Raw genomic sequence first — 25,183 nt, 5'->3', positions numbered from 1 at the left:
ACAAACAGCTATTCCCATCCAATTATCCTTATTAATTCAGCAACTAAACAACTATACACGCCTGAATCTGGATCATGCTCTCGTCAATGCACTTTTTTTTTTTTTTCATCGAATGCATTATTTTATCATTTTGCTCCCAGCGACAATAATAATCCAAAAGCTATTATCATTTCAGTTCGTCATGTGAATTTTGTGTATCGCTCAAGTCATGAAAACCACATGAAGTTATTAAAGCAATTATTGAATTAGTTGGACATGTGTTTATTGTGTTTGGTGCTCATTTCAGTGTTAATCCTATGAAGAGATTATAGATGTTTGTTTTCGACAGTGTAACCTTGTAAATCATGTAGTGTGTTTCGTAGCTGTATGTGCGACTAAACACTACTGTGCTAATAAGATTATTGCTTCAGCTTCAGCACTGACAGGAGTGTAGTACTTTTCTGCCGTGTTTATTTTTAGCTGAGTGTTGTCACGGTGACTGCTATTGATTGTTTTTTTTTATTCACTTTTTTTAATGTTATGGCCTATAGCGTCTGTAGGTTTACTTGAAGAGTATGGGGAGCGTTGTTTAGTTTCCCCCATTAATGGCGCAAGCAATTTTATTTATAGTGTTACTCATATTTCCACCCAAGCGCATCTTTGGTGTAACCACCTAGAACCTGGGTGACATGGTGACATGTAGGTAACTCTACACCACTCGACAAATGGCAAAGTTTCAAGGCAGTACGTGGTGGGATTCGAACCTACGAATGGACGTCTGCCCGACCCTACGCTCACCACCTTATTCACTACGCTATCGCCTCCCTCAATTGATTTATTGATTGGTAATTCATAGAGTGACTGGTTGTAAAAGTAAAGTGAATGGTCAAATAATTGACAGACCAACTGAATGTTTAATTAAATGACTGGCTGACTCTTTGGTCGACAATGTGACTGAGTGATTGAAAGGCATCGAATTTAAAAGAAAGAAGTAATACAGCGCCAAAGTGAGATGAAGTAAATGAAATTGTGAAAGAGCAAGAAGAGAGTGAAACCCAGCCGTGTTTTCATTACATTCCCTGCTGGTGAAAGCGGTGCACGCTTACATCTTTAAGGCTGGCAAATCTAATCTCCCGAATGAAAGTTATGATGGACTGAGATGAAATACAGACGGTACAAATACGCAAGGGTGTGAGGGAGCAGAGACAATTTAAGTTTGCGAGAGACGAGTACTATGAAGGGGGAGGGAGGATAACTGATCTGAGAAATTAGGAAGAGTATTGACGGAGTGAGTGAGTCTGTGACACACACACACACACACACACACACACACACACACACACACACACGTGCAGTCGTATTAAAGAGAGCAAAGCCTGTCAGAATATATGTTCCAATCTTACACATTCCAAGTCAGTCATTTTTTTTACCAACTCGTGACCAATATAAGATAAGTTTCTGCCATTAACTATATTGGAGGCAGGAGCAGTAATCATGATGTTACTGAGAAGGCTGCCAGCAGCAAGTAAAAGGGGTATCTAATCCAGTCCTCGTCATGCTGTTTGATCGAGCGAGTATGCTACATTATTACCTTTAGCCCGGGCGGAAGAGAAAAGCAGCCCAGGAGTTCAGAGAAGTAGCTATTATTGCTCCTCTAGGAAATCATACTTGAGGATAATACAAATTGATGCACACCGTTAAACCCTTCAATACTGAAACGCATTTTTTACCATAGCTTTTGGGTGTAATGTTATTTGCATTGGGAAGAATTAATGGCTAGAGTCTTCACTATTTTATTCCAAATAAAAGTTTCTGAAGCTGTATAAAATCACCTAATGGTAAGCAGAATGAATATGAAAAGGCAGCATGGTAATAAAGGTGTTAAAAACTGCATTCATCACCACCATTATGTGTAGAGCTTCTTCATATACACTTTTCAAAAACATTTATCGAGGTACAGTAAGCAAACAGTTCCCTGCATAAAAATCACAATCATTACTCCTAAAATCACAGAAAATTATACACAGTCAACTCTCGGGTGTTTCATGAACTAGTGAAGACACAGCTGACTTAAACACAGAACTGCAAAGTGCTAGTCTAATTAGGAGGATTCAGTGGAGCGACTTTACTCGAAATTCTGCACCAAGTCGTCAGTAAAGGACACGAGTCTGCCTAATGTGCAATACTCAGAGGTACTACTGCAGAGTGTAATGCGTAATGTCAAAGGCAGCGCAGAGCTCAAAGCGCCAACTTCATACTCATTAAACATCATGATATTAGCAGGAATTTAGATTTAACACAATATCTTGAGAGGGAAGATTGGGTGTGCAGGAGCCACCGCTTATACCATCCTTTGGACTACACGTGTGGCTTATCACAAACACGCTTGCAATGGGGAACAAGTTAATAATTCCTTTGTTGGTTATATTATTAGAGAGTACAACACACACACACACACACACACACACACACACACACACACACACACACACACACACACACACACACACACACACAGCAGAGCCCAATCACCTACATAGGCAAACACTCCGGCCAGCAAACAGCCTCGTGCTCGCCTAACCTAAAACCCGAGGCATCAGCCCAACGAGCCACACCAGCCCTCGCTCCACTTGCATAAGGCCAACTTTATGACGTGCCACTCACAACGTACTCACGCTGAATTTTTCATATATAACACGCAAGCACCGGAACGGCCATGAAGCACCTCTATGGCACAGTTCCCGAGCTGGGGCCAGTGCGGGATCATATTTCAGAGTTTAGAGAGGGCAGCTCCAGCGGGGCAGTTAGTGCTAATACGCTCGTGTCTGGCGCTCTGCGGGTCCTACATAAACATTGATGAATGATACCACTAGTGACACCAGCCCCCGGTGTCCCTGTGTGTGTGTGTGTGTGTGTGCCAGAGAGAGAGAGAGAGAGAGAGAGAGAGAGAGAGAGAGAGAGATGTATCTTTCCACGGCGGGGCACGTGCATGACAGCAGTGACGGAGGATAATGAGTAAAGCGCGTTAGTTCGCTGTATAATTTGATTTCGATGTAAATGACTACGGCATGCAGACGTAATATAGCAATAGGTGGCGTGATAATTAGAGCAGACAGGCAGATAGGCGAGGCACACACACACACACACACACACACACACACACACACACACACACACACACACACACACACACACACACACACACACACACACACAGGACAAAAGCAGCAGTGTGAGTGTATTATCAAAGTTACAGTCCGTAGAGAACACATTATAATTTTAAACTCCAGCATTGTCTGGCCAGAATTAATACTCTTAATTCACTTCAAGTCAGCGAGTCCTAGCTATTGCTCTATTTACCCGAATGTTGTTATTTACTTATTTAAACTGTTTGGTCGTGACTCTGTGCTCAATGACAAGGTAGGTAAAGGACATGTGTTAAATTTAATACTATTGATTCATTCTTCCTTTCCTTTTCTTTTTCTTTTTCAATCTCTTATCGTGTGTCAGTCTTACTATGCTGGACAGCACTAGGCGGATCAAATATGTACATCTCTAAAAATAAAATATCTACGCGTTCCTTGCAAGCTGTCAGTCACTATCAGCTTCTTTACATGTACATCAGTGACTTCCCCTTGACTTGTTCCTCTCTGTATTGAAGCAAACCGTGTCGCAGCTTGTTTTCATAAAGGGAGAGATACGTGTAGGCCCATTGACCTTTTGCTTACTTTCTTTTCGGCTTCTTTACACTCAAACACTCACGCCTATACATATGAGCAAAAAGGCGTCACTTCTATCAGCTCCATTACAATTACTCAACAGCTCATTTATTGCCACTTGTACACCTCCTGGCTTTTGCCGATGTTCATTTGGATACCTTCACACGCAGCTATTGACTCTTCTACACACACAAAGGAGGTTAATACAGTCACTTACCTTATATTCGTTACCAGTGAGCAGCGCCGCAGGGAAATCTAAAGTTGGTAGAGGCAAAAACTTCCTAAATCATTTAAAGAAATTGCACGGTGGGTGGGTCATTGCTCCCTTAATTACGATGATGGAGGGTGAGGCTGCCAGACGTACACTCTCTCTCACATACACACACACACACACACACACACACACAGCCGATATACAGCAGGACACACGACCAAACACGGTATTCTATTCTTCCTCCGCCACTACCGCCTGTGTCCCACTTCTATCCTAAGTAACCTAATCATGCCTTCCTTTTGATCCTCAATCCTCTCCTCGTCTCCTGCGTCTCCTATCCGCCCCAGGCATCTCGCGTCTCTCCACAGGCTTCTACTTTATTTCATTTCGCAGCCTCCCTCACGAAAAGAAAGAAAGCAGTAACGAGTGAAGGCTTGTGTGTGTGTGTGTGTGTGTGTGTGTGTGTGTGTGTGTGTGTGTGTGTGTGTGTGTGTGTGTGTGTGTGTGTGTGTGTGTGTGTGTGTGTGTGTGTCCCATTGTCTATCTTTTGTCTGTATGTTTGTTTCTCTCTCTTTTTTCCTCTCTCTCTCTCTCTCTCTCTCTCTCTCTCTCTCTCTCTCTCTCTCTCTCTCTCTCACTTCATCTTTACTATCCTCCCTCAGTTATTTAATCAAAAAAACCTCCTGAGACACAAAATTTCTAGTACTCTCTTCAGTTGCCTTCCTTCGTGTCCTTCAGGTGTTCCAGTTGATCCGAGAAACCAGAAAATAGCGAGACAAACCTACAGAACGACCCCTACCTGCCCGGCCTTTCCCAGCCTGGCCCTCGCGATCAATATCCAGCGAATCACATAAAGTAACAAACGATAAACATCTAAATCTTTAACCCGCCGGGGAGAGAGAGAGAGAGAGAGAGAGAGAGAGAGAGAGAGAGAGAGAGAGAGGGGGGGGGAAATCAAGAGGAGGGTAGAGTGATAGTGCCGCGGGGGTGAAGGGGAAGCCAAGGGTGCAGGGAGATGTGCCAGCGATAAGGGTGTAAAAGGCAGGAGGAAATATTGTGTAGATGATTTACACTCTAATCTCTCTCTCTCTCTCTCTCTCTCTCTCTCTCTCTCTCTCTCTCTCTCTCTCATATAGGTTAAGGAATCAGGTGAGGAATTCCAATGGATGTTTTTCTCCTTTATTTATATGGAATCTTAAAAAAAAAAAAAAGAAAATAGAAAAACAAAAAGTATGACGTATGAAAGATTTTAATAGATATTTTTCCCCTTTGGTTGTGTAGGTTTAGAAATAAATAAAAAAATATGGAAAAGAACAAAAAGAAATGTTGAATATAACACGGAAATATGACACACATCACACAAACATCCAGAGCAACACCATTCACTTAAAACTCATTGAAAATAGTGAAGGCAAGACGCTAAAACGTTTGAGAATACAGATGGAGGGGAAGGGCGATGTGGAAGCGAGTGCAGAGGTGTTTTTCAGGTGTTTCTCTTTCTCTCCCTCTCAGGTGTAGCCGCCGCCATGACCCTACAGCACGCCGCTCACCTCCTGTCTCTCGCCCTCCTCCTCACCTGCCCAGGTAAGTCAACACAGCACTCAGGTGTGTGTGTGTGTGTGTGTGTGTGTGTGTGTGTGTGTGTGTTTCACTGTTTGATCTGCTGCAGTCTCTGACGAGACAGCCAGACGTTACCCTACGGAACGAGCTCAGAGCTCATTATTTCCGATCTTCGGATAGACCTGAGACCAGGCACACACCACACACCGGGACAACAAGGTCACAACTCCTCGATTTACATCCCGTACCTACTCCTGCTAGGTGAACAGCACCTACACGTGAAAGGAGACACACCCAAATATCTCCACCCGGCCGCGGAATCGAACCCCGGTCCTCAGACTTGTGAAGCCAGCGCTCTAACCACTGAGCTACCGGGTGTGTGTGTGAGAGAGAGAGAGAGAGAGAGAGAGAGAGAGAGAGACTGCTCCCCCCTCACTGTGTGTGTGTGTGTGTGTGTGTGTGTGTGTGTGTGTGTGTGTGTGTGTGTGTGTGTGTGTGTGTGTGTGTGTGTGTGTGTGTGTGTGTGTGTGTGTGTGTGTGTGTGTGTGTGTGTGTGTGTGTGTGTGTGTGTGTGTGTGTGTGTGTGTGTGTGTGTGTGTGTGTGTGTGTGTGTGTGTGTGTGTGTGTGTGTGTGTGTGTGTGTGTGTGTGTGTGTGTGTGTGTGTGTGTGTGTGTGTGTGTGTGTGTGTGTGTGTGCACGGGCGCGGACGCTTCCCAGCTGGCCCCATCTCCATGATTGTTTTATTCATAGGCTCACAAACGGTTCCAGAAGGGAGATATTTACTCCTCAAACAGGTAGAAGAGACGACAGGGCGGGGATGTGAGTGGTGGAGTGGCGGAGTGTGGAGGGGCGGGATGAGGAGGCGGCCAGTGGTTTTGGATGAAGGAAATCTGTACGAATGAGAGAGACTAAGGAGATAACAGTAGCGGAGTAGGGGAGGAAGTTTAAAGAGATCTGAAGGAAGACGAGGACGACGAGTAACAGAAGAGGTAAAGGAAGAGTGACAGTGAAGGAGAGGAATGGAGGAGACGGAGGAGAGGGATGGAGGAGAGGGAAGAGAGGGTTGGAGAAAGAAGGGTAGAGGAGCACGGGGGATGAAAGGCAGGACATAATTAAGGTACGTAGGAGAGTATAAAGTGTGGAGGCAGAAAAATAGTGGTACATAAAGCAAGATGAAAAACAAGATCTCGGCGCTTTGGTCTCTTATAGTCTTCTTTTAATTAATGTTTAGATTTTATTTAGTGCTTTTCATTTATAATCTAAAGTGGGATTTTCTTTCTCTCTCTCTCTCTCTCTCTCTCTCTCTCTCTCTCTCTCTCTCTCTCTTTCACATACTTGTAATTTTTTCCTTATTTTTCTCATCATTTTCTCTTTCTTTCAATTTTTCTTTCGACATGAAATGAATGAAAGAAATCTCATTATTTTTTCTTCTATTGTATTTTTGCTAACTTTTATTTCCTTCCTTCGTTCCTTCCTTCCTTCTTTCATTCCTTCCTTCCTTCCTTTCCTTCCTTATTTACTTTCCTCCTGACCTTTATCGTTTAATTTATCCCTCCGGTCCAGACTCCTTTTCTCCTCCCCTCCTTTCTTCTCTCCCTCCCTCCCTCCTTCCCTCCTCCTTCCCTCCTTCCCTCCCTCTACTTCACGAGCCAATTAAAGACAGCATTTCCTTCAATTGTCTCCAAGTCGTCTGCATTTTCTCCTTTCGTATTTTATTTTCTGTCTCTTTTATTTCTTTTTTGCTTTTACTTCAGAGAAATTAGAAACGATAGGGAGGGAAGGAGAGAGGAAGAGAGGGAGGGAGAGGAGAATAGAAGATAATGAGAAACAAGAGGGAAATATTGTAAGAGAATGTAAATCTAAGAACAGCCAGCAAAATTGAAGGTAAAAAGGAGAAATGAGAAAAAGAAGAGAGAGAGAAGTGAAATGTCGAGAAGAATGAGAGAATGATTGAAATTAGTGAAACAATCTCTCTCTCTCTCTCTCTCTCTCTCTCTCTCTCTCTCTCTCTCTCTCTCTCTCTCTCTCTCTCTGTGTCCTTGCTATTATCTTTTTGTCCTCTTTTACCTTTCTCACTCGTCGTCTTCTTGCTTCTCCTCCTCGTCGTTATCCTCCTCCTCCTCCTCCTCCTCCTCCCTCTTCCTCCTCTTTTCACCATTTTATTCTTGACTATTTATCTTTTTTCTTCTCATCCCATTCTTTTTCCTCCTCCTCCTCCTATAGTTTCTCTTATCCTGCTCCTCTTCTTGCTTTCGTATCCTTTACCCTACTTTCTTAACTTCTACTCCTCCTCTTTAGTTCCTTGCTTTCCTCTCCATTTCCTTTCTCTTTTCTTGTTCTTCTCCTCTTCTTTCTTACGTTCCCTTTCCCGTTCCTTCCTCGTCTTATTTTCCTCTCTTCTAATTCCGTGCTTTCTATTTTCCTTCTTTTCCTCTCAGTCTCTTCGTCGTTTCGTTCTTTGTCTCCTCCTCCTCCTCCTCCTCCTCCTCCTCCTCCTCTTCTGCAGTGTTTGATTAAGGGGGTGCCAAGTTCGTGGGAATTTATATAACCCAGTGCCATGAGAGAGCCGCGGCCAGGCACCGATGAGGGACGAGGCGAGGCGCGGCGCGGACAGCGGAGAAAATAAACACGGAAACAAGACAATGAGATGAAAACAACAGAGGCGGAAGGGGACGCGCATTAAGAGGCACAACAAAGCTAACCAGGATGAAGAATAAAAGGAAAAAGAAGGTAAAAAAAATAAAATGAGACAAAAACTTAAATTACCTTCTTTGAAACAGGAATAAAATAGGCCCACAAAAAATTAGGTAAGGAATAGTCTTGCTTTTGAAACTCAGTGTATAAAATGTTTTCTTTTTTTTTCGTATTATAAAGAAAAGACAGGAAAGTGTAAAGGAAGGAAAAGAGCAACGGTGCATTATGTTATGAAAGGAAGGAAGGCTAATCAGGGTAAGGAAAAAAATATATATATACATACCAAGGTGAAGAGGAAAAAAATGAAGGAGTGAAAATGATGGAAAAAAAAAATGAAGGTGTGAAAATAAATGAAAAAAAATGAAGGTGTGAAAATGATGGAAAAAAATGGTGAAAATGATGGCAAAAAATAAAGGTGTGAAAATGATGAAAAAAAAATGGTGTGAAAATTATGAAAAAAAATGGTGTGAAAATGATGAAAAAAAAAAGATGATGGTGTTTTTGTGATGGTTAATGTCTCGTGTGGTGTGCGTGTGTCACTCAAGACTGTCTGGGTGTTACTGAGGAAAGATTTGACTGGCTGGTCATCTTTAGGGGATTACTTCACCTAACCCACCCACCCTACCTCCCATAGTCCTCTCTCTCTCTCTCTCTCTCTCTCTCTCTCTCTCTGCCTAAAGCCCTCTGACCCTTCAAACTGCTACTACTACCACCACCACCACAACCACCACACCACCACCACTATCTCCTCTTTCCGACCTCCATAATCTCTCTCTCTCTCTCTCTCTCTCTCTCTCTCTCTCTCTCTCTCTCTCTCTCTCTCTCTCTCTGTTGTTGCTGCTTCGTTTTCTTTTCTCTCTCTTGTTATTCTTTTGCGCTCTTTCTGTTATTTTATCTTTTTTTCTCCTCGGTTTCACTTTATCTTCTATTTCACCTTGTATTCTCTTCCTACTCTTATTTTCTTTCTTATCCACCTCCTCCTTCTCTATTTCTCTTCGTCTGTTTTTTTCCTTTCTTTTTCTCGTTCACCTTCTTTTTTTATGGTTCTCTTCTCGTTTACTGTTTTTTCTCTGTCTTTCTCTCTTCTCTTCCTTTTCTTCTCCTCTACCTTCCCCTCCTCCTCCTCCTTGTTCTCTTTCCACCCCCTTCGCCACTACAAACACAACTTTCCCCCCATGTAGACTAAGCTGACCTCAAAAACCTTCAGATACTCTCCTTGGAAACTTTGGAGATACAAATAAAACTGCTCTCTTTCTTTCTTTTTGTCCAAGTGTTTTAAGTTGCTGTGTGTGTGTGTGTGTGTGTGTGTGTGTGTGTGTGTGTGTGTGTGTGTGTGTGTGTGTGTGTGTGTGTGTGTGTGTGTGTGTGTGTGTGTGTGGAGGATTAAAAGCTTCAGTAAATAAATTAGCATGCGTGTTGTCACTATTTTTTCTTTCATATCTCTCTCTCTCTCTCTCTCTCTCTCTCTCTCTCTCTCTCTCTCTCTCTGACACACACACACACATTATACATTCTTCAATTCCACACTTTTTCACTCACGACAAGGCGTTGGTGGTGTAATCCTTAACAGTTACCCACACCACACACCAGCACGTACATAGGGAACAGGTGGACAGGCAGAGAGGGAGAGAAAGTGAGACAGAGAGAGGAAGGAGACGCTAACACCCTCAAGCATTTTTCTCAACACAAGCAATCCAGTAATGAAAAGTTTTAACCTCTCACAAAAACGCATCTAAATCGTTGTCCATCTCGAGCCAATCCATCTCAGTAATCATACCCAGGAGTATTCTCACTCTTCCACCTTTTACACTGATCTGTCAACCCACCACCACCACCACCACTGCCGCCACGACCACCACCACCGCCACCACGACCCAGCCGCTGCTACCTGCTGCTCCCAGTCCCGTCACACTAGAGAACATATTGCCGGGGGTTATGTAAAGTGGAACAGGTAAAATATAGCAGCGTGCATCACCCAGGCAGTGCTGTCGGACATTCACCCTCCCACCTCACTCCCAGCCTACTCCCTGCCCACTCCCAGCTCACTCCCAACCCACTCCTTGCTGGTCAGGGGTGGGGAAAGGAGGGAATAGAGAGGGTGATCTGATATTCCTAGGTTGAAATCTCTCATAGTAGTTTTTTTTTTTTTTTTTTTTTTTTTTTGTCTTTTGTGTTTCTTATTTCTGGTGGTGGTGGTGGTGGTGGTGGTGGTGGTGCTGGAGGTGGTGGTGGTGGTGGTGTGTTTGTTACGAGAATATATCAGTTTTATGTCCTTTTATTTTTTTTTCTTTCAGTGTTTTCGTCATTTCCATTTGTTTTTAAGTGGGTTCTCTCTCTCTCTCTCTCTCTCTCTCTCTCTCTCTCTCTCTCTCTCTCTCTCTCTCTCTCTCTCTCTCTCATGCTTTGGTCTCTTTTCATTCTGCGATTTTTTTGCTACAGAATCTTTCACGCAGGACACGACTCGCTTTTTTTCATGCCCACTTTTTCCCCTTCACTTGTACACATCCCATTTTTTATTATACATGGTTTTTCTTCCTCTCGTTTGTAAATGGACTGAGTTGGAGCGAGTTTTCTTTCAGAAAATAGACAATATAGTAGATTTTGTCATTTTTTCTCTTCCTTTCTCTTTTCGTCTATTTCTCTTTTTCTTTTTCTATGTGATATTTCCCACACCCTTCTCTTTTTATTTCTTGTTCTTTCTGTGTCTCTTTCTCTCTTTTTTTTCTCTTTTATATAGGAACAAGTTATCTTTCCCCCCACAGTAACTTTTATTTTCTGCTTTATTTCTTCCTTCCTTCCTTTAAACCTTTATTTTATTTCTATACTGTCAAGGTCAACAGTTTACCTTTATTTTTCTCATGTATTTCTTTGTCTCTTCACGTAGAAGGACTTATTTACATGCTTTTATATAACAGATAGTCCTTCTTTTACCTATTTGTATTTATTTATCATTTAGAAAGCAAACTATTAAGGACTAGAGACAACCATAAGAAAAATCCTCTCTCTCTCTCTCTCTCTCTCTCTCTCTCTCTCTCTCTCTCTCTTTGTCTTGAGCAGTGAGGGAGATACGAGATAACATAAAGAAAGAAATGGAGGAGAGGAGAGAGACGAAGAGAGAAGCAAAAGATGGATGGAGGAGAAGAAGGAAAGGGGCAGGTAGTGGAATGAGACAACTGGGAGAAATTCAGGAAGGGAAAGAAGTACGAGAGAGAAGAGGAAGACTGGAAATAATAAAAAGGAACAAAATGAGGAGGAAAGACGAATTTGGAGGTGAAGGAGGAGGAGGAGGAGGAGGAGGAGGAGGAGGAGGAGGAGGAGGAGGAGGAGGAGGAGGAGGGAAGGTGGAGGTAGAAGAAGGAAAAAAAGTAAATGAAGGAGACAGAAGAGAGAGAGGTGAAGGCCGAAAAAAAGGGCAAGACAGAAAAATCGAGGAGGAGGAGGAAGAAGAATGGGAGGAGGAGGAGGAGGAGGAGGAGGAGGAGGAGGAGGAGGAGGAGGAGGAGGAGGAGGAGGAGCCATACATCAAGATAAATAACACCGTTTAAGTTAGTGTCCGGCATTTTATCATTCCATCCACCTCTTGTCCTCTAAAACTACACCCTCTCCCTTCTCCTCTTCCTCCTTTTCCTCCTCCTCTTCCTCCTTTTCCTCCTCCTCCTCCTCCTCCTCCTCCTCCTCCTCCTCCTCCTCCTCCTCCTCCTCCTCCTCCTCCTCCTCCTCCTCCTCCCCTCCTCCTTTTCCTTCCCTTACTCCTCCTTTCTCTCCGTCCCTTCCACGTGCAACTTTAAACCTGACATCAACCCAACACCACCACCACCACCACTACCAACACCACCAGTTGAAGTGAAGTAAGGCAGTGAAAATGAATGAAGCGACTATGAGATGTCTAGTGTAGGTGTTTTTGTGGGTGTTGTTGGATGGAGGCAGTGTTAGATAAGACGTGGTTATAATGGCTGGCTTATAAAAGGTAACGAATGAAGTTGAATATCAGGACTGAGGTGTCAGGAAGGAAAGAGGAAGGGAATTGCAGAAGTAGGAGAAGAGGAATGACAAAAAGTACTACGCCTACTATTCACAAAATTGGGCAACACGGTAGAGGAGAAATTAATTGAGACTAAGACTCGTATTTAAAAATGCTTTGCTCTCTCACCACGACTATTTTCCAAGGCCACAGAGATGATTAGCGGGGTGTTCAAGAGTGTTTCTCTAGTTGATAATGTAGAAATCTTGTCAATCTTCCTCTAGAATCGTCAAAACATCTTTAAAAATTTGTGTAAATTTAAGTAAAACCTTTTGAAATAGTGGAGGTGAAGCAGAGGTGTGTTTGAGAATACGAGCCTAAGACTCGATTTCGGAAACACTTTGCTCTCTCAACACTAAATTCAAAGTCCGCGGGGATGATTAAACGGGTTCTCATGAGCGCTTCACCTCTTAGCCATCTGTAAATCTAGTTAAATTTTCACTGGAATCGTAAAAACATCCTTAAAACACCAGCATCATTTCAACTAGCGTCTTTTTTAACGTGAAGGTGATGTGCAGTGTTACAGAAAATAGTCCTAAGTGAGGCGGTTCGTAGTGAATAAGGTGGTGAGCGTGGGATCGTCCTACATATACTCTTCAAGTATGCCTACAGGCGCTATAGGCAATACCGTAAAAAGAAAGAAGAAGAAGAGGTAAAGACGAAGGTGCTACGGGATACATTCATCACAGTGTTCCATCTCAATTCAATTTTAATGCAATGTATATAAAATTTCATTAATATTTGACAGCTTTTACATATTTTAGTAATCTCGTATAGAAGACATGGCCTTGGTATAAATATCTGATATCTCTACTGGTGAATGTTACATTATATTTTAACTCAGTAATAATTATGCACGTGATAAAATACCCACTAAGCTGAGTGTACCCGTTATACATTTATTACATGAAAGAAAACGGTGGTGATGGTAGTAGTAGTAGTAGTAGTAGTAGTAGTAGTAGTAGTAGTAGTAGTAGTAGTAGTAGTAGTAGTAGTAGTAGTAGTAGTAGTAGTAGCAACAGTAGTAGTAGTAAGTGGAAAAGGAAGAGGAGGAGCACTACAACTATTACTAATACTATTACTACTACTACTACTACTACTACTACTACTACTACTACTATCATCTTTGCCTTTTCCATTTACTACCGACTCCATGTACCAGCACCAGCACCACCACTTGCCACCACAAGACTAACCATTACCTTACAATTTACGATTATTGTTCCCCTGCTATCAAGATTAACATTTTTACATTAAGCTCTCCCGTGACGCCTCTCCACCACCATCACCACCAGTAAGGCAAAGGGAGGCGTGACACGAAGCTCCACGTTTATCCATTCAACTCTGGAACAACTAGCTATTACACATTACGTTTCAGCGAGTGTTTCTTTTCCCTTGCGTGTGCTGGGCTGGTGTGCCGTGCGTGTAGCTGTGTGTGTTTGTCTTGTATGGTTTGTTTATGAAGAGTCAGTCCTACTTGGTTGCCACGTAAAGCCTGGGTTCTTACGCCACGGAGCCGCGTCTCAACTGCCAAGCTTGTTTCGTGGGATGAGAAGTGGCGGTGTTTCTCAGGACGAGCGGGGGAGCACGTTCCTGTGACTCGCTGTCTGTTTGTGTTAGGGTAATTGGATGCTGCTCGGAAAGACGCCAGAGTGATTGCAGGAATAGGTACGAGTGTGTTGGGAGTCTGCTTGTTGCTGGATGGTTTTGATGGGATGTTTGTGACGTGAGAGATGAGATTCTGTGTGTGTGTGTGTGTGTGTGTGTGTGTTTATGTCTTGGCCTATAGCGCCTGTGGGTAACTTGAAGAGTATTGGAAGCGCTGTTAAGCTTCCACCCAGTAGTGGAGCAGGCAATTTTACTTACAACGGTACCCATATTAGAGCCCATATCACCATCCAAGAGCATCTTTGGTGAAACCACCTAGAACCTAGATATCATGGTGACTTGTAGGAAACTTTAAACCACACGAGTGGTGGGATTCGAACCTACGCGTGGACGTCTCCCCGATCCCACGCTCACCAACTTATCCACCACGCCATCGTGTGTGTGTGTGTGTGTGTGTGTGTGTGTGTGTGTGTGTGTGTGTGTGTGTGTGTGTGTGTGTTTATACAAGAAGAAAACTGGACAAGGGCAACATAAAACGAAGAAAAAGGCCCACTTAGTTGCCTGTGTGTGTGTGTGTGTGTGTGTGTGTGTGTGTGTGTGTGTGTGTGTGTGTGTGTGTGTGTGTGTGTGTGTGTGTGTGTGTGTGTGTGTGTGTGTGTGTGTGTGTGTGTGTGTGTGTGTGTGTATGTATCTGTGAAGGCTCTAGCGGCTCTGTAAAGGCCTTGGATAAAAGATAAACTAACATGTATTCGAATCTCTCTCTTTCCTAAATCGGCTCAGTGTGTATGAAAAAAATAAGTTCACCTAGATGCAGGACGGATATGTTTTTCTCTTTCTATAGATGAAAAAATATCGGGCATATGGTACGTGACGCATCGCTGTGGCCATCATCCCCCTATCCCAGCCCTTCAATCTTGCTTATCCGTGTATTCCCTACCACGGTATCACGTAAGCCTCAGGTCATGTTCTAAGCGTGTTTAGTCCCCAAACACTCGCAGTGGGTGTGCTGGAGGCCCGAATTCTGATGTGCTAGTAAGAGTTGAGGTTTTTATATAATGTTGTCGAGTATTTGTAAGTCACTATTGTACTGCTTCATTTCATCTCCAAACTTCAGTTATTTTAAACCTTGTAATAACTTTTTATTTTACGATTGAGTCATTATTTTTTCATTCCAGTTTTGAAGGAATAGGAGATGAACAGTCAGGAATAAGTCACTGTACTATTTCACTTCATCTCAAACCTTCAGATATTTTTAACCTTGAAATGTATTTTTTTTATTTACGATTCAGCGATTATTATTTTTCTATTCCAGTTTTGAAAGGATAGAATATGAATTGTCAAGTATAAGTAAAATCTGTCAAGTATAAGTATGTCATCTCTGTTCTGCTTCACTTCATCTCCAACTTTCAATTTATTTTAAACCTTGTAATGCATTTTTAGTTTACGATTGAGCGATTATTATTTTCTGTTTCAGTTTTAAAGGGATAGAATATGAATTATCAAGTATAAGTCAAAATTATCAAGTATAAATAAGTCATCACTGTACTGTTTCACTTCATTTCCAATCTTCAGTTATCAATATACTTTTTTCCTTACTTTTCTACGATCGTGCGATTATCATTTTTCTATTCCAGTTTCGAAGGGAAAAACATGAATCAAACAACTTTTAACGTCACCAGACCACCAATTACAAGACTACAAAATTATGAATCCGTTAACAAAATTTCCATAAAATAATGAGACCATCAAAACAACCGTAAATTTACTCTCATTAACTTTGAATCATCACACAGCATCGTTCACTCTGATCTTTTCATCAGGTAACGTTCCCAGAGACACATGCGCGCAGTGGATAACCAAACAAAACAGCATTTCAAACTTTCCCTTCCTTCCTCTCCACCACACCAGTTCTCACATCCCCACACCACGATCCACAAACCTCAACACTTCCACGTTATTTTACCCAGATTAAGACACTTTCCGGAAACTCAATATTTGGATCTCCTTTCTGTTTTAGCCTTCAGATGTTTCCAGATGTCCAAGGTAGTTCTCTATTTTTTTTTTTTTTTTTTTGCATTCTCCTTTCTTGTCATCCTTGTTTATTTTTATAGGTAAAGTTTGCCTCGTATTTTGGGGCGCCCGTGTATGCCCGAACTGGTTTTCCCATATCCGGATTGGACGTCGATTTGTACACATGGTTTTCCATTTAAATTGACCTGTCTTCTATTTTTCTTCCCTCTCCTTCACTTCTCTCTTTTTTCCTGCGCCTGTTTTGGGTTTTGATGAAAGGGATTTCTTTCTTTTTCCCTTCTTTTTCTTTTTCTTTTTTTTTTTTTAGTCTTTTGTTAACGGATTTTTCATCTTTTTTTTTCAACCATTTCTTTTCTGCATATTTATTCATTTATTGAGTTCTCCCTTCCGTTCTTGTGTCATTCGTCTGTTTGTTTCTCTCTCTCTCTCTCTCTCTCTCTCTCTCTCTCTCTCTCTCTCTCTCTCTCTCTCTCTCTCTCTCTCTCTTCCTTCTCACAGTTCAAATCTACCACTCTTTTCTTTACCTTTCTTTCTGTCAGCCTCTCTCTCTCTCTCTCTCTCTCTCTCTCTCTCTCTCTCTCTCTCTCTCTCTCTCTCTCTCTGCTTCATCTTCCTTCTCACAGTTCCAATCTACCACTCTTTTCTTTCCTTTCCTTCTCTTCTCTCTCTCTCTCTCTCTCTCTCTCTCTCTCTCTCTCTCTCTTTCTGTCCATTAGCATCATTTTTCTCCACATTTTTCCACTCTTCCCTGCCATTTACGTCGTTCTCTCATCATTCTCCATCATGTCAGAGATCAAAGTCCTTCGCGATTAATCCTCTCCCTCGTCTCAGCCTCAATCTTTTTTCCCTTTCACATTATCTCATCTTCTCCCAAGCAAAATGACATGTGTCGCCTCTTAAAGTCAGTCACTCACCCTCTGAACCTCAATTCCTTCCCTGCGAGTAATTGGGGCAATGATAATTACAAGGGGGTGGTTAGTCGAGGCGTTTCGTGAAGACAATTGCTAGTGAAGTGAGGGAGAGTGACACGTGACATCTGGTTGTTGATGGTGAACAGGTGTTTTAATTCATGTACTGTATCTTCCCCTACAAGGTCTTTTTTTTCTGCATGTGTGATTACTTCTATATAATTCGAGGTCAATTGGTGTCTATGTTCTATAGTATTACAAGGGGAAGTACAAAGGGAAGCAAAATGAAAGAAAAATTTGTGGATCACTTAAGATTTTTGCTCTATCGTTTCCTTTTTTTTTTTTATTAGGGGGGGGAGTTCTGATCATGAGTATCGCCCGTATTCAGAAACGCCTTCCCCTCTCACTACGAGAATTTTCCAAGGCCATAGAGATAACTAGCTGGATTTCAAGACAGTTTCTCCTTTTAATAAACTAAAAATCCCGCCGATCTATTATCACACCCATAATAATATTTTCAAGAAACACGACTATCTTCAACTACAAATTTGGAAAGCAGTGATGGAGAGAGAGCAAAGCGTTTCAGAATACGGACCAAAGACGCACGCTAATGAGCGCCTACAGATAAGATATGAGGACACATGAACTCAAGATGAAGATAGCTAAGGAGAGGTAACGAGCCCTGCACCAATGTCTCCTTGCTGCTTTGTGAGTGTGCATAATTTGGCATCCATCTGTTGACATAATTCAAACATTCATATGTAAACTTTGAAATCTTAAATAAGTGACTCAGAAAAAAAATCCAAGAGAAATAATATATTTGCCGGAAGAGAAGAAATCATCAGAATAACTTCCTTTTCTGAATTGGAATATTTGTATACGTCTGCATAATTTAAAATCCATATGGAAACTTGCATCTTTTATAATACAAGTGACGGAGGCTTACAAGCACAGCAAAAATATATAAGCAAGAATAAAGTTGTGCATGAGTGACTTTTCCTGTCTGAATATGAAAATACATCTACGTAACTTGACATGTTTATGCAAACTTGCATGTTTTAATAGAAATGAAGGAGACATGAAACTGAAACGATAAAAAAAGATCTACATTTCTTCTTTCCGTAGTCAGAATATGATTATACATTTACATACACATTTTGACATTTAAAAAGATAACTAAAATATTTTCTTACAACGAGGAGAGACGTGAATAAGAAAAGAAAATAGGAAACTAATATGAAGTTTTCCTGGATCTTCCCCTTCCTTAATTCTGAATATGAATATCTATAAATTTTACATCGATAAGGGGAAACGAAAATTTGTCTTGCAAAGTGAACATGAAGTTAAAGCAAATTAATAAGAGAATATATATGTGTGAATGTTAACCCCTTTAATACTAGAACACATTTTTACCTTGAGATCTGTGTACGATTAGACCATTTTATTGACATAAGGAAGGATCTATGGAGGTCAGAAGATTAATGGCCACAGTCTTCACTATTTTAATCCCCCACATGAGTTTCTGAAGCTACATTAAATCACCAAATACTAAGTAGAATGAATATGGAAATGCGTCATGGTACTGAAAGGGTTAATATCTGCATGATCATTCCTTCTCTTACCTCCAAATATTCGTATACACTTACATAATATGACATCTATATGCAAACTTATTTTTTCCTTTCTACAATTCATCTATTACCACTTCCCGGCTTGAAAGGAAAGTGATTCCCCACGTTGCATTTTGCTCGGAGGCGAAGGAAAGGGAAGCAAAACATTCTGTATAATTTGACTTGATGAATCCCTTGTTTGTGTCAGAGTCCCTGGGAGGAAAACAGAAAACAGTGAAGGAAGGAAGGAAGGAAGGAAGGAAGGAAAGAAGGAAGGAAGGAAGGAAGAAAAGAAGGAAGGAAAAAAGGAAGGAAGCCATGCAGCGAGACCAGATTTTTCCAAGCAGTGAATAAAATTGTGTGTGTGTGTGTGTGTGTGTGTGTGTGTGTGTGTGTGTGTGTGTGTGTGTGTGTGTGTGTGTGTGTAAACTCTCCTGAATCAGCTTTATGCAACAGGAGAGACAAGAGAAGAGATAGTTCTGTCCCATCACCGTCTAGCAAAAAAGAAAGAGATGCAGATTTAATCAACACACACACACACACACACACACACACACACACACACACACACACACACACACACACACACACACACTACGTCACACACTTTCATGCTTTCCACAAACAGTCTTCTTATTACGACAAATCATTCTTTTATTTCCTGTTTTTTATGTTCACTCTTGTTGCTCTTTAGACAAACATAATTTCGTGCTGTAACTAAGCTTCTCTTTTTATTTTCTCTAGTGTACTGGTTATCAAAGGCGTAAAAAGAACACGGATGAGAAAAGATACCATTAAAAAAATAAAACATGATTATCTTCCTTTTTTTATCCATTCTTTTGTCGACTCTCTCTCTCTCTCTCTCTCTCTCTCTCTCTCTCTCTCTCTCTCTCATCGGCTATTACTTCCCCCATCTTGCGGCCATTTCATTTTCTTCCTTTGTCACTCCAGCGAGGAACAAGGGTAGGTGTATCTGATATCAGGCTTTGCAATGCATTTGACTACCCCATTATCACCCTCTCTCTCTCTCTCTCTCTCTCTCTCTCTCTCTCTCTCTCTCTCTCTCTCTCTCTCTCTCTTTGCTCGCCATTCCCCCATATCTCCAGGTCTGCAAAACGTTTTTCAACACAGCTGGTCCATTCCACTCCACATTCACACCTTAACATTTAATTTCAGCTTCCCAACACACCCACCCACGACACAACACACACACACACACACACACACACACACACACACACACACACACACACACACACACACACACACACACACACACACACACACACAGCAATAAATAAAAGCTAGTATCAATATATCATTTCGCAAGAGAATTCGTAAGTCTAAGAGTTTTGTAAAGCTTTGTGAGTAACGCCAACCAGGTTTTCTATTTTTCACATTATCGTTTCTATGAAAATTCTCAATTCTCTATCAACGGAGTGTTTACTGATAAAATGAGGCTGCTTTACAAGAGGTTCCTTCTTGTTTGCCTAGGGAAATTTTGTTGATTCTTCCCATAAACGATTATTTCCGCCCACTGCTCCCTCCTGGAGTCGCTCCCTATCTTTTTTTTTTTTTTTGAGGGAGTGAAGGAGGCCGTTCAAGAAATAAAAAAAAGGCCTTGTTATTTTGCTGCCCTCTTCCAAAGAATAACCAGAGAAGAGCTTCCAAAATAGAAGCCAATTTAATTTTGAGCGTTTCGTGTGCTGTGATTTTCATAATTCAGTGATAAAAAGAAAGTTAAGAAAAAATAGAGCCCACAAATATTCCAGTTTCCATTTTTGGCGCCGTTTTTTACCCCACAACTTCTTCCGGAATTCCTAAAATGAATCCTTTTCCTCAATATCACGATCTTTTGAATGCTTCTCCTCCAGCGTGGACTCGCCCTCATCTCCTACGCTTCCTTCACACCGCGACATCCAATCACACCCACACGATCACACTGCCTCGCCACCTCAACCTCACACGGTGTTACGCTTCTCACACATTGCTACGTCATTTCCACCCACGCCATTCCCGCCACGTCACCTCAGAACCACATCCCATTGCACCATTACTCACCATACCACATCACTTTCAGGCCCGTATTCTAAAGCTGTCTCACCATCATTGCTTTCTAAATGTTCCAGTTATTAATACTCATGTTTTTAATATTATTTTCATGATTCTGGTGACTGATTGGCAGGATTTCTAGCTTATTAAAAGGAGAAACTGTCTTGAAAACTGGTCTACTTGTTTCTGTGGTCATGGGGAAATTGTTGTACTGAGAGGGAAGGCTTTTCTGAATATGAGCCTCTATTTCTCACCATTTCACATCACACACGTCACTTCTTCACCACATTCCTCACTTAGTCACACAACAGACACCGTATTTTACCTCTCCTAACCTTACTATACCTTCACTTTAACAGCTACACTTTAAAATATTCCTGACTTACTTAACACAGCCACACCTTGATACATCCCATAGCCACAGTTTCTTATCTACTGCCACATTCCCATCACCTGCTCCATCCCAGCTACTTTATATACATTCTCCATAGCCATACTGTCCTATCCCTCCACCATCACACCCTACACTCCCCTGCACCTTCCCCCTACATTATCCAAAACACTTACACCTCCACGGAGTTCGGAATTTCAACCTATTTTCTTTGTCCCGCCACAACACACACTCACCCAATATTTCTTGTTCCATTTTTCACGTCGGACGAATGAAAGGCACGCACCCTCCGCCTCTTGATATCTGCTTTTTTTCCGTGTGAAAGGAATGATGTGGCTGTGCATTTACTTCACAGAAGGAGGAAGGTGGAAAGAAGTATGAGGAGGGTGATGGGGGGGAGGGAAAGGTGGAGGATAAAGAGTAATGGTTGTGTCCGTGAAGAGGAAAGGAAGTGCCAGTTTAAATAAATATAGAATGGAGGAGTGAAAAAAGAAGGCCAGTGTTAAAGAGTGTAGCCATAGTCTCTTGCCGCCGCCGCCATCACTGATTGTTTCACGCGGTGTTGTAAAAAAAAATGTCTTCCTACTGTACACAATAACTAAAATATTGGATGTTATGAAAAAAGGAGAGCTAAAAACAAAAAAAAAAACATCAACACTTCACAAATAAAGAAAAGAAAGACTGAAAAGATTTTAAAGAGAGAGAGAGAGAGAGAGAGAGAGAGAGAGAGAGAGAGAGAGAGAGAGAGAGAGAGAGAGAGAGAGAGAGAGAGAGAGAGAGAGAGAGAGAGAGAGAGAGAGAGAGAGAGCAAATATACCGCGAAACCACAATTCATGGTGACGATAAAAAAGAAAAAAAAAAGAAAAATAGGAAATGTGACAAAGCGAATTTTTTAAGCGATCGAGGAAAGTGTGTTTGTTTGTTGCAGAATCCACGTGTGTGTGTGTGTGTGTGTGTGTGTGTTATTCATTGTTTGATCTCTGCTGCAGTCTCTGACGAGACAGCCAGACGTTACCCTACGGAACGAGCTCAGAGCTCATTATTTCCGATCTTGGGATAGGTCTGAGACCAGGCACACACCACACACCGGGACAACAAGGTCACAACTCCTCGATTTACATCCCGTACCTACTCACTGCTAGGTGAACAGGGGCTACACGTGAAAGGAGACACACCCAAATATCTCCACCCGGCCGGGGAATCGAACCCCGGTCATCTGGCTTGTGAAGCCAGCGCTCTAACCACTGAGCTACCGGGCCGTGTGTGTGTGTGTGTGTGTGTGTGTGTGTGTGTGTGTGTGTGTGTGTGTGTGTGTGTGTGTGTGTGTCGCCCCTACAGATAGAAAAAGCGTTACTGAAAATACGGAATAGAATTAAGCAAGGAATGGAAGGGAGAAGAGAAAGGATCACAGGCTAAACTAAAAATAAAGAAGAAAAAAAGAAAAAACTCCAGTGAAATCAGTGTTTTTAATAATTTACCCAAATGATTAAGATTGTTTTTTCTGTTTCACTTTCTATCTTTATTTTACATTTTTCTCTCTCTCTCTCTCTCTCTCTCTCTCTCTCTCTCTCTCTCTCTCTCTCTCTCTCTCTCTCTCTCTCTCTCTCTCTCTCTCTCTCTGGACAACGACCCTTAAAACAAAACTTACGAGGGACTTTTGTGTCATTTCCGTGAGTGTTTACAGCTGTGGGGAAGCAAATGCCGATCTTGTTTTACTCTCACGCTTACTATTTTCTAGACTCTTAACTTAAAACGCCATTAACTTTCGTCACTTCTCGTCCTGTGTATGCAAAACATCTCCCCACGTGAACACTGACCTGAGTTTCCAAAAGAGTGTTCTAAAATGCATATGAATTACTAGTAGTGTGTGTTTCTCTCCTCTCCAACTGTCCAGGATTGCTTTAATAATTTCACTGCTATAGAAAAATCGTGTGGTACATTTTTTTCATCATGAGCGGTTGAAAGTTTCCTCCAATAAAATAAACCAGTGATATCAAACTTTGAGCAGCGCTATTATCTATAAATAGTCGAGTTCACGTGTACCCGAGCAACATTCACTGTGGTTTGACAAGAGACGGGACGAGAGCACTGGATCTTTTATTTTCTTTCAGCTTTTTTCTTTTCTTTTTTTATCTTTTCATGACAGAGAAGTTGAAAGGGATAAGAAATTGAAGCTCTCAGGGTATTACATTGTGAATAAAGAGAGTGTTATCATGTATATTACTCTTTCCTTATATTTCCTACTAGTGAATGAAGCGCCAAGGATTCAGGAAACAGTGTATTCTTTGCAATAATACTTCAATTATAGTGGTTTCTGAGGATTAGTGAAACGGTACATGTTTTTGCGATATTTTATGGGAGACACAAAAATGAATACTTGATGGAGTGACTAATACTATCTAATGATATTTAGGTTTATTATTCGCTAGTAATATCATATAGGATTCATTATACGACGAAAAAATGATCGATAAGACTGAATTGTTACATGAGAACTCAAGAAAATAATAAAAACAAGAAAAAAATAATTACGTTTAACAATAGCAGTTTCTGTAGCACATGTGGTGGAACTGAAAGCGAGATGTATTTCTTCCTAAATAAATAGACGAATTTTGATCTCGACTAGAAAAAAAAACGATATATCAAACTCAAACACCACCACGGAACATCTCAATACTATAAAGGTAAAATGCAGGACACGTAAAACACACGCAACTTTTCCACCATCCACGGAATGAGAGAGAGAGAGAGAGAGAGAGAGAGAGAGAGAGAGAGAGAGAGAGAGAGAGAGACTTAAAATAATCAGCTCATAACCTAGTCAGCCTCCGTGTCTTGAGGAAGAAAACTTTGGTGGCGACCGGAAACTGGTATATCATTGTGTGTGTGTGTGTGTGTGTGTGTGTGTGTGTGTGTGTGTGTGTGTGTGTGTGTGTGTGTGTGTGTGTGTGTGTGTGTGTGTGTGTGAGAGAGAGAGAGAGAGAGAGAGAGAGAGAGAGAGAGAGAGAGAGAGAGAGAGAGAGAGAGAGAGAGAGAGAGAGAGAGAGAGAGAGAGAGAGAGAGAGAGAGAGAGAGAGAGAGAGAGAGAGAGAGAGAGAGAGTAATCTTCCTTCACACACACACACACACACACACACACACACACACACACACACACACACACACACACACACACACACACACACACACAATAACATACAAGAAGGACACAACGAACGTAGAGTCAAGGTTAAAACTAGGACAGCAAATCAATGACCGTGTTGAGAGAGAGAGAGAGAGAGAGAGAGAGAGAGAGAGAGAGAGAGAGTATACATGGGTGATGTAATAGAGGTAGCGGGCGGATATGGTAGTGTCTGTAGGTATGGGGTGACAAATAAGATAAGTAACTGGACCCACTATCCAGCTCTCTCTCTCTCTCTCTCTCTCTCTCTCTCTCTCTCTCTCTCTGTTCTAGAATGCTGCCCTGTGCGGTTTCAATATCATTCACTTTTTTTTGTTCCTATACATATTAGTTTCGTTCATGTCAGTTCTTTGTATAATCCTTGTTCTTTTTTTTTTTCCTTTTTTTTTCCAATGGCGGTGCTTTAAGCAATATCCTTCATTTCCAGCCTCCAGTGATTCCATTTCATGTTTCACTGGAAAATGAATACTGGGATTTTAAATTGTGTGACTTTCTATTGGGATTTTAAACAGTGTCACATCCTGTTGGGATTTTAGATAGTGTCACTTTCTTTTGGGATTCTAAATAGTGTCACTTCTTGTACAGGAGCCAACACTTCCACTGTCGCATTATTCCGTAACACAATTTTTCCGCTACACTTAGCAATACATCACGTTTTTTTTTCCCTCTCGCTCTATCGCCTGCACTTCTGACCGAGACCGCCGTGGCAGGTAAATATTTGCCGAAGAAAAATATATTCGAAACAAATGACATTAATTTCAAGCGCTTCGTGTTTTGTTTATCGTATTCAAAAACAAGTCCGCTCGATTTATATAACTGGTGGATACACTATTTGCTTTGCGGGATTGTGGAGTCGCATAATGAACCTTTTCGTTGACTTTAGTGTTTACAGATTTGTTGCCTTCATTGCTCTCCATAACTAACTAGCATTACTGTCTTTTTTAAACATATGTCTTAATTACTTCAGTATTTTTACGCGTCTTTTACCTTGAATTTTGGGTGTGATTAAGCGATTTTATTTGCAATAGGAAGCGTCTGTGGAGATCAGACGATTAATGGTCACAGTCTTCACTACTTTAATCCCCCTCATAAATTTCTGAACGTGTCTAAAATCATCATATAGTAAGCAGAATGAATATAAAAATGCTTTATAGTACTGAAGGGATTTTACTGTTTACTATCTTTTTCTTCAACTAAGCACTATTCTTTCCTCACAA

At 41.5% G+C, this 25,183-nt stretch overlaps 1 protein-coding gene across 1 annotated transcript in view; it reads left to right on the top strand.

Moving 5' to 3' along the window:
* The window catches only part of LOC123506279 (zwei Ig domain protein zig-8-like), an 88,328-nt gene that overhangs the window by 47,088 nt on the left and 16,057 nt on the right, over positions 1 to 25,183 (top strand). The window contains exon 2 of the mRNA XM_045258230.1: positions 5,425 to 5,496. Within this exon, the coding sequence (XP_045114165.1) occupies positions 5,439 to 5,496 (58 nt within the window). The 5' untranslated portion in view covers positions 5,425 to 5,438. The remainder of the gene's footprint in view (positions 1 to 5,424; positions 5,497 to 25,183) is intronic.

The sequence above is a fragment of the Portunus trituberculatus genome, chromosome 19, assembly GCF_017591435.1.
Source record: "Portunus trituberculatus isolate SZX2019 chromosome 19, ASM1759143v1, whole genome shotgun sequence".
In the NCBI taxonomy this organism is placed as follows: domain Eukaryota; kingdom Metazoa; phylum Arthropoda; class Malacostraca; order Decapoda; family Portunidae; genus Portunus; species Portunus trituberculatus.
The sequence above is the reverse complement of the archived record's forward strand: the minus strand, read 5'-3'. Positions and strand labels throughout refer to the sequence as shown.